The sequence below is a fragment of the Alligator mississippiensis genome, chromosome 3 (genome assembly GCF_030867095.1).
Source record: "Alligator mississippiensis isolate rAllMis1 chromosome 3, rAllMis1, whole genome shotgun sequence".
NCBI lineage: Eukaryota > Metazoa > Chordata > Crocodylia > Alligatoridae > Alligator > Alligator mississippiensis.
Genome location: NC_081826.1, coordinates 130,765,199 through 130,773,938, shown reverse-complemented (window position 1 = coordinate 130,773,938; position 8,740 = coordinate 130,765,199). Strand labels below are relative to the sequence as shown.

General features: G+C 58.7%; 2 protein-coding genes across 2 annotated transcripts; both read left to right on the top strand.

Moving 5' to 3' along the window:
* Positions 1-216: 216 nt before the first annotated feature.
* LOC132249183 (synapsin-1-like) lies at positions 217-3,377 on the top strand. The gene is made up of 3 exons (XM_059723529.1): positions 217-1,475; positions 2,056-2,815; positions 3,247-3,377. The coding sequence occupies exons 2-3, from the start codon at positions 2,284-2,286 to the stop codon at positions 3,375-3,377; spliced, it is 663 nt and encodes a 220-aa protein (XP_059579512.1). The 5' UTR covers positions 217-1,475; positions 2,056-2,283.
* Positions 3,378-3,670: 293 nt separating this feature from the next.
* On the top strand, positions 3,671-8,176 carry LOC109283930 (uncharacterized). Its single transcript, XM_019490665.2, has 8 exons — positions 3,671-3,810; positions 4,226-4,305; positions 4,452-4,554; positions 4,654-4,749; positions 4,945-5,052; positions 5,454-5,581; positions 5,845-6,282; positions 6,944-8,176. The coding sequence occupies exons 1-7, from the start codon at positions 3,766-3,768 to the stop codon at positions 6,134-6,136; spliced, it is 852 nt and encodes a 283-aa protein (XP_019346210.1). The 5' UTR covers positions 3,671-3,765; the 3' UTR covers positions 6,137-6,282; positions 6,944-8,176.
* The last annotated feature ends 564 nt before the right edge of the window (positions 8,177-8,740 follow it).

Here is an 8,740-nt window from a genome sequence, read left to right as displayed (position 1 = left end):
TGGGGTAGGGGATTGGACCCTGTGGCAGAAATGCCACCGTCTGTGCCCCTCTCCAGAGATCTGTCTCTGCCAGCGTGAGCAGAGAGGCTGGTGTTGAATTCCTCAGGGTGGGGATCTCCCTCCCTTGTCTACATGAGTGTGGGGGGGTGGTGGAACTGGTCCCCGTGTGTCGTCGCGGCAACGCTCGTATCATCGCGGCGCTGCGGGTTCCAGGCAGTTGCAGGCGGAGGCTGGAGCGGTGCTGCCGGGTGCCCGGTGTCTGCAGGGACACGGGTAAGTCGGGTGCGCAGAGCCCAGAGGGAGGACATGGAGCCACTGCACTCACCCATCACAGGCACCTGGAGATTTAGTTTCGCCTCCATTTTAAAGACATACAGAATTGAAGCACAATCCCGGGTCAATTCCGCGGCTGAGCATTCATCTCCTAGGTGAAATCACTGTCCATGGGCGGGAGTAGTTCATGCGGGTTCTTACAATTTTGAAGTCCTGTCTTGTTTCTGATCCCAAGTCACAGACGCCAGCTGAAGAGCGACAGGGTAACCGGTCGGAGGGAGGATTTTGCTCTGTGATCTCTCACCGAGGAGTGAGCAGGTAAGGATCGGGTCCATAGGCAAAGCTGCCAGAGGCAGAGCTGGGGGGGAGCGAGGATCTTTTCTGATTTCAGGCTTGTGGGCTGTATTTGGAAAAAAGTGAAGAATGAAGGCAGAGCCAACAGAACCCTTGCTTTGGAGAGAGGGGCTGGCAAACGTCCCCTGCCAGCTGTGTGTGAGGGAGCAGGAGCTGGGCATGCTCTGGAGGCCCCCGCTGCCCAGGCAGCGATATGAAATGTTTGCGCTCTAACTTGTATGTGTTTTATCTTCGATTCAGCCGGCCTTTTCCAGCTCAGGTGTTGCACAGCTTTGAAACGCGTCCTGGCCAGGGGTCACTTACCGTGCCAGGATGGCTGAAGTGTGGTGCACAGCCAGTGCGGACTAAAACACTGGGCACAATCCAATTAGAGCCACCTTCATTGACAGTGAAGAGCAGGGGACTTGGTCTCCCCTGGGTAATAGCAGTCATGAAGACGAGCTCGAGGGAGAAGCCAAAAACAGTTGTGAGGTGCAAGAAGCGGAGTGAGGAGGGTGTCAGGAGTTTCTCTTGCACGTCAGGAAAGGGCCCACAAGGGAAGGTCCGGGAGGAAGAGGACTGCTGGCAGGGGCAAGCAGAGAGGGAAAGGGGCAGGAGGGAGGAGAGGTGCAGTTTTGTTCCAGGGAAAGGGTCTGTGCAAGTGAATGGCTTCCAACACGGTGGCATAGTCCTTTTCAGGGGTAGGCGTCAGCCCCATCTGACGGCAGCGACTGCGAGTCCAGGCGCCGTGGTGTGACATTCATTGGAGGCGAGGAGGGAGGCCTCATTTCGGGAGCCAAAGGGAGGAGTGCAAGGCGTCCAGAGGGCCAGAGAACATCCGCTCAGCAGCACTCCATCCCCCAGGGCAGGTGAGGGGCCTGCAGCGTACCGCGACGGCTTCCCATGCCTGTGCAGGGACCTGCAGAAAGGGGCAGGAAATGCAGCGCCCTGCAATGTGGTGACCCCCGCCCTGGTGCTCTTTAACACCACCTCCAGGGGGTTGAAAACATGCCCAGTTGCTGCAGCTCCCCAGCCCTCCCAGGTCAGACAGTGTTGCCCAGGCTGAATTTGCAGGGAGGCCAAAGATGTGGCAGTGCTGGGCACCAGGAGGTGCCAGGGAAGGGGCCCCTGTCCTCCTTGGTTTGGTACTGCCAAATCCTAGCCTCAGGATCCATCCCAGGGGCTGCCTGGGCTCCCAGGGGCTTCAGCCCATGGCCACTCAAGAGGTGAGAGGCAGGAGCAGGGAGCTGGGTGTCCAAGCCAGCTGCAGGTCTTTGAGCCTGAGCCCAAGGCTCTCCCCACCTGCCAACCTGAGCACCAGGGATGCTGGAGGCATGAGTGAAAGCCAGGGTCCATGTGCCTGTCACCCGGGTGAGCAGGGCAGTGGGGAGACGGGTCTGGAGGGGGTGCCCTGAACCCCAGGTCATGACTGCTCCTGTTGGGTGGCAGGATGGACAGGCTGCGGCGGATGCTAAGGCGGAGATCGGCCAAGGTGGTCAGCGTGGGAGCAGAGAGCAGCAGGGGACCTGGGCAGGAGGATTTGGGCCCCGCCTGCCATGACAAGGAGGGGCCCATCAAGGCAAGGAGGTGGCTGTGCCCCATCTGCTGCCAAAGAAAACTGACAGCTCCTGACAGCAGGAGAAAGGAGGAAAGGACACCCACCACTTCCCGGACCAGATGGAGGTGGCCCTGGGTACGCCTGAGCAAGCAGGAGCCGGCACCAGAACAGCGCCAGGCAGAAGAGCTGCGCAGCTCCCCTCCCGTGGCATCGAGGGGCCTGGAGCCCGACCCTGCAGCCCCACAGCAGGAGGCAGCCCCCTGCACAGCCTGGGACAAGGACCCGTCCTCCCTGGGGCAGGAGCTGAGAGAGTCGAGCACCAGCCCCAGCCTGAGCTGCGGCTCCTCCTGGGACGACTCGCACAGCAACCTGGAGTCCGGGACCACCAGCCCCAGCCACGGCTCCTCCTCGGGGGCTCCAACAGCTCCCCGGAGTCCCAAAACACCAGCCCGAGCCCCAGCTCCTCCTCAGGGGATGCCGATAGCTCCCTGGAGTCCCAAAACACCTGCCTGAGCCCCAGCTCCTCCTCGGGGGACGCTGATAGCTCCCTGGAGTCCCAAAACACCAGCTCCAGCAACAGCTCCTCCTTGGAGGACACTCACAGCTCCCTGGACTCCGGGACCACCCCGGCCCCTGGCGCCAGCCACACAGGTGAGGGGGCCACTGGGGTCCAGGAGGTCTCAGGGCCAGTCACTCTGTGAGGCCAAGCAGACCCTCTAAAAGTTGTTCAGGGGGATTCCAGTGAAGGCAAGGGGGCTGAGCCGTAAGACCCTCCTCGTCCATGTGTCATGTGGTCTCAGTGAGGATGGGCTGCAGGAGGAGCCAGGGTCACTTGAGATGGGGACAGGCACCTCCCAGGGGGGCAGCGACAGTTCGGCCTCCTCTCAGGCACGGGGCGGGAGGCTGCAGGGGAGGAGGAGGGTGCTGGAGAGGGTGCTGAGGCTAGGACCACCACGTGAGACTCCTGCTGACAGGGCTTTTGTGCTGGCGAGAGCAGCATGGCACCATCTTTGCCGCCTCACCCCACCTCCCTCCTCTCAGGGGTCCTGGACTCACCCTCTCCCCTTTCCTCCCGGCTGCAGTGATTCCCAGACCAGCCACTGAGGAGGACGAAGACGAGGACGAGGAGGAGGAAGATGAAGATGGGAGGCCACCGGAGGCAGCTGCCCTCCTCTTCGTGACAAAACACCTCAAGGAACCAGGGAAGGTATGAAACTTCCCCAATGGGGCCAGCCCCCTGTCAGTCCTGCATTCCCACATCTGTCCCTGGGAACCTGAAGCCCGCAAGGGGAGACACTCAGGCCATGAGCTCTGCTGGAGGTGGGTGTGCTTGTGAAGGCCCAGCTGGGTCTCCTCCCTGCACACACATGGCCCCTGCACCCCACCCCGCCGGCCCAGGACCAGGTGCATGTCAGCACAGTACGGTTCCTGGGAGGCCTGATTCCCGCACAGGGTTGGGGAGAAGCAGGAGGCCCCTGGCTAAGAGCCTGTCTTTGCCTCAGTCCCGCTCCCGTTAGACGCTGGACGGGAAGGATGGGCAGCGCTTCCTGCTAGCAATCCTCACCCTGAGCGCAGTTGCGGAGCAGAGCACAGAGGTGGCCATGGAGCTGGAAGGCCTGAAAGTGTCCATGGTAGAGAAGATCGTGGTGCGTAGCATGCAGCACAGGATGGTGTGGAGAGAGGGAAGGAGCTGAGAAATGGTCTTGTTGGCCAGGAAGGAAGGGAGAGGTGGGGATGATTCAGAGAGAGGGCCAGGCATACCGGACCATTGGTCCAGGGCAGCACATGAGGGAGATTGTGTTAGAGGCTGGGGGCAGTTCTGCATTTGGAGGGCAGAGGAGGGCGAGAACAGGGAACAAGTGAGTGGTTTAACAGGCACGTTTGCAAGGCCGTGGGATGGAGAGGACCAGCTCGGTTGCTTGGGTTGGTGGAGGATGGGTGAGGCACCTCCTGGGTTGGCTGGGATCCTGCTGCCTGCATCTGGAGCACTGGCCCATTTCCCGTGTGGGACGTAGCTGTGTCCTGTGGGACCCTAAGCTCACCGCCGTCTGGGTCTCCCAGGACATGATGGAAAACATCTCTGTGGAGGCCGACCGAAGGAACATCCTCGCGTACAGCATTGACGCCATCCGTAGCCTCAGGTACCGGGAACTCTGCCCAAGTCTCCTAGCTCTGCCATGGGCCAGGGGCAATCCTGCCTGTCAGGCCAAGGTACCCTGACTGTTTCTTGGCTAAGCCAGTGCTACCCCCAGCCCGCATAGCTCAGTCTGCTCCTCTCTTCTTACAGAGAGCTGAAGTTGAGCCTGGAGCCAGGCCTGGAGTTGCGCCTCATGCGGGCTGCGATCAAGAAGAGCTTCCTGGCCATAGGGCATGAGAGCCATTGCAACCAGGTAGGGCCCCCTGCCACTGCCCTGGCCCACAAGCCACCCCCTGGCAGGCGTGGCCCCAGGCTGCGTGGCACTGATCCTGGGCTCTCCCTCCCCTTCCAGGTCATGCAGAGGCTGTACGTCGAGTACTTGCAGGGCCTGCTGTGCCGCTTCTTGTTCAGTGCCCCCAGCCTGGGCAAATTATACTCCATTTGGGAGGTGAGCATGATGCAGAGGGGCTGGGCTCGGGGAGGGACAGGCTGCAGCCCCATGGACTTCAGCAAGCCTCTCTCCAAGTGTAAGGCAGATGGTCAAGCTGATTCAAAGCCTTCACCCTGAGGAGGAGGGCATGGGCAAGGCTGCTGGGTATAGCAGGGGCATCTTCCCATATATCTGAACATGTTCCTCCCGCAGCACTTTACATTTTGGATGGAGACACCGGATGCCCAGTCCCGAGCACTGGGCATGAAGATCGTCACTGGGGTGCTTGCCTTTGCTGTGCAGCTCCTTCCTCAGTTTGAGGTCAGTGAGCCCCTACCCCCAGCGTCCTGGTCCCCTGCCATTGTCAGGGTCCTCCTGGGAGAGTCAGGTCAGAGGTGGGAACTGAGCTTCAGACCAGGCCCCCTGGCTCTTTAGGGATCTCCTTTCTGTGGCCTGCTCGAGACATGGTCAGCCTTGGTCCTGGGGCCTTTGCTACCCTGCAGCAGCAGGCACAGGGAATCATCCTGGGGCCCTGAGCAAGATGCGGGGCTTGAGGTTGCCATGGGAAGAAAGGGATGTCCAGCTCTGGCACTAGGATCTCTGCTTCCCTGCCCTCCTGCTGGGTAATGGGGGGACGTGGAGAGAGACAGCCGGGCCTTGGGTATCTGGTGTGAGGGAAGGTAGGATGCTCATGGACTCCCTGCTCCTCTCCTCCTGCTTAGGGCTCCCCAGAGTTGCCTGAGGTGGGGGACATGGCAGCCTGCCTGGGTCTCTCCATCAACGACCCAGTGGAGAGCATCAGCCAGGGGGAGCGTGTATTGGCTGGCGCAAATCCTCCTACATCAGAGGGGTAAGGACATCCAGCCAGAGCGCAGGACCTGAATGCAAACAATGGCTCCCAGAAGCCTGGGAGGAAGGAAGATTTCTGGGACCAGGGAGCCCATCCCAAAGCCCTCCCCAACCCAAACTGGGCCCACGATGGCAGGACCCAATTGGCTCCTGCAGAATGATGCCCTCCTGACTGCCAGAAGCACAGCCAGAGCCATGCTGAGCAGAATATGCACACCAAAGCTAGGATGGCAGCTGAGAGCCATGTGTCTTCACTTGTCATAGGCCAAGACATGTGAGGGGCAGAGGAGCTGCGGTGCAAGCGCCAGGCGGAGCAGAGCCAGGTCCAGAACTACAGGGACCTGGCGAGAGTCGGAGAGGTGAGGATGCAATGCCCAGCCCTTGCAAAGCTGAAGACATGTGGAGAAAGGCCTCCCGCTTCTCTCCAGCTCACATGGCTCTTCCTGCTGTGGGTTCGAGGCTTGCAAGTCTCCAGGCCAAGGTGGTCCCAGGCCCCAGAAGTGGAGCCTGTCTGTGGGAAGCGCCAAGCCTTGCATCCTCTCATGTCAAGGGTTGAGCAAGATCTTGTTGGAGGAGCAAAAAAGATCTTTCCTTCAGAGAGTCCTTGCAGCAGTTCATGGTGTCCAGATGCACGTCAGCCAAGCTGGCCTGGTCTTCCTCTACTCCATCCTGGGGGAAGCCGGCCGCTTGATCGGGCACAAGGTGAGCAGCCACATTGGGGAGTGAGAGGGACGGGAGAGTGAGCTCAGGGCCCCTCTGTGCCACCTCAAGTCACTACATCCCATCACCAGGGGTGAGGGGAGGGGGCACTGTCACTGTCCTACCACTGCAAAGACAGGAAGCAGGTGCCAAACAGTGCTCAGGAGGTACAAGAAAGAGGGCCGCATCCCCACTGCCAGGGGAGGAAGGAAGCCTGCTGATTGTACCCAGCTGAGCACAGGGAAACATTCCTCCTAGGCCCAACTGTGCCCACAGCTCTGCCCCTCCACCTTGAGCAGATCGTGGGGGCTGAGCTGCTTCCCCTATCGGGTGTAAGTTGAAGAGGTGCCAAAGACGTGTGTGGGGAGTGGGATGGGAACTGGGCTGTGGGCTCACTAGGGAGTCAGAGAAGGGCCTGTCTTGGAGGTTGGGGCAATATGTCACATAGGGGCTTGAAAGGCCTGGGTGGCAGCGTCCCCTCTGAAGTGTGTGGTGTGTGCGGATGCCATGCTGCCAGGCGCACCTGCGCTGCCGCACACACCACACAGCTGAGAGGGAACGCTGCTGGGTGGAGATGGCGCTGGGTCCAGGGACCACGACCCCTCCCACATCTCCTGTCCTTCACGGAGCAGTGCAGGCTCTGACTGCCTCTTTGCCCCTGAAGGAGAAGCAAATCCCCGTCAGGGTGGTCAGCAAGCTGCTCCTTATCAAGTGCTTCAAAGAGCTGCCTGGAGAACTGCAAGGGCACAGCCTGCTAGCCAGCTCCTCTGTGACCCCCTCCGCTCTCCAGCAGCCCACACTTGCTCCTGCAGGTACTGTCTTGTCCCCTCTGCCTCTGGGGAGCAGGGATTTGTGTGAAGAGAGGCAGAGGCTCACAGCACTAGCACAAACCTGCTCCCTGCCATGTGTGGGGTACTCTCCCCTCTGCCCCAAAGAAACCTGTTCTAGCGTCCATCCTCCGCAAGACATTCCTCTCTCCTCCTGTCATTGGCAGGAGCCTTTTTCTCCTGCCCTGCTGCCCCTGGACAAACCTCCCCTCCCCGCCTGCCCCAGTGGTCTCCATGGGCCTGCATGGTGCTGCCCCCTTTCAGAAAAGAGCCCCAGGAGCTCTCCCAAGTGGCGAAACAATCCCGGGACAGGCTGGATGGTCTGCCTGCTGTTGAAGGTTGCTGTGTCTTGTACAGGCAGAGACCTGTTTTACATTCTTCTAGCTCTCTCAACCATGGTCTTCTTGGGCCTGGGGTTTTTCAACCCAAGGATCTACATCACCCTGAATGTGGCTGCATAGGGATGCCTAAAGATATTTAGCTGCTTCCACACAGGAAGTTATGGATGGTCTGTATTTTTCCCCTCATTCAAATGTTCTGGGGTTTGTGTCACAGGAAAGCTCTCAGTCCCCTCTTGCTCACGTCAGAGTTTTGCATCAGGGTGGCAACGCATGGATCTAATCTTTTGCTGCATTTTCTTCCACTGCATGGCAACATCTGGAAACCACCTGGACCCCGAGAATACCTCCCTCACCGAACATGACCTCCAAAACCTCACGGGGAGCCTGGCGGCTACAGAAGAAGTCTGCAACTGTGCTGAAGCCACCACAGAAACCACTGACTGACCCAAATCTTGTTGTGTGGATGGCACTTTGTCAACCCCTGCCTCAGGGCTTTTGCCGGTCGCCAGTTGGGGCCAGGAAGGAATTTTTTTCCCCCTTCATGTACAGACCTATCGTCTGAGGGTTTTTTGCCTTCCTCTGAGGCACTGGGCATAGTGAGACCATCGCGGTGCCTGTTGTGTATTTAGCCTGTCCTACAGGCCTTTGAGGGCCAGGGAGAGAGAAGAAAGCAAAGGCAACACGTGTAATGTTTAGCATACAAGTTAAGAGTAGATGTAGTATAATAAAGTTGAGCTTAAGTTTCCTTTTCTGATAAGAAGTGGTGTTGACCTCGTATTCTTGTGTCAAGTACAAGCTCATGACATGCAAGGAAAGAAAGACGCCACCATGATCCACTGCCATAGAAAACACAGGTGCCACAGCCCTTGAGACAAACCTAGTATTTTTAGCTCAGGAAGTCACGGTAGAGCTGCTTGAGAAGCTGCTAATACTGTTTAACCGGGAAAAGCCTTTGCTCCTCAGAGGGACATCCTTGGGTGGTCAGGTAGGTGTCTAAAGAAAGCTGCAAAGGAGAAAAGCTTTGTCTGCTCTAAGCTGGTATTTCTGTCAAGGCCAGAGAGAGAAATAGGAAGAGAAATGGTGAGCATGGCAGAAGAGCCAAGACTTTGTGCTACTCAAGACAGTCCAGTGGGATGGGGAAGACCCAGCTGTGTATCCCGGATGGAACGCAGGTTTCTCCCAAGTCTTTTCCATTGGAATAAGCAGTGCCCTTTGGTACCCAGTATATTTTTTCTGATGAAAGCACACTGTTTACAAACAGGCTGTTATAACTGGCTTGTCTGAATAGCAGGG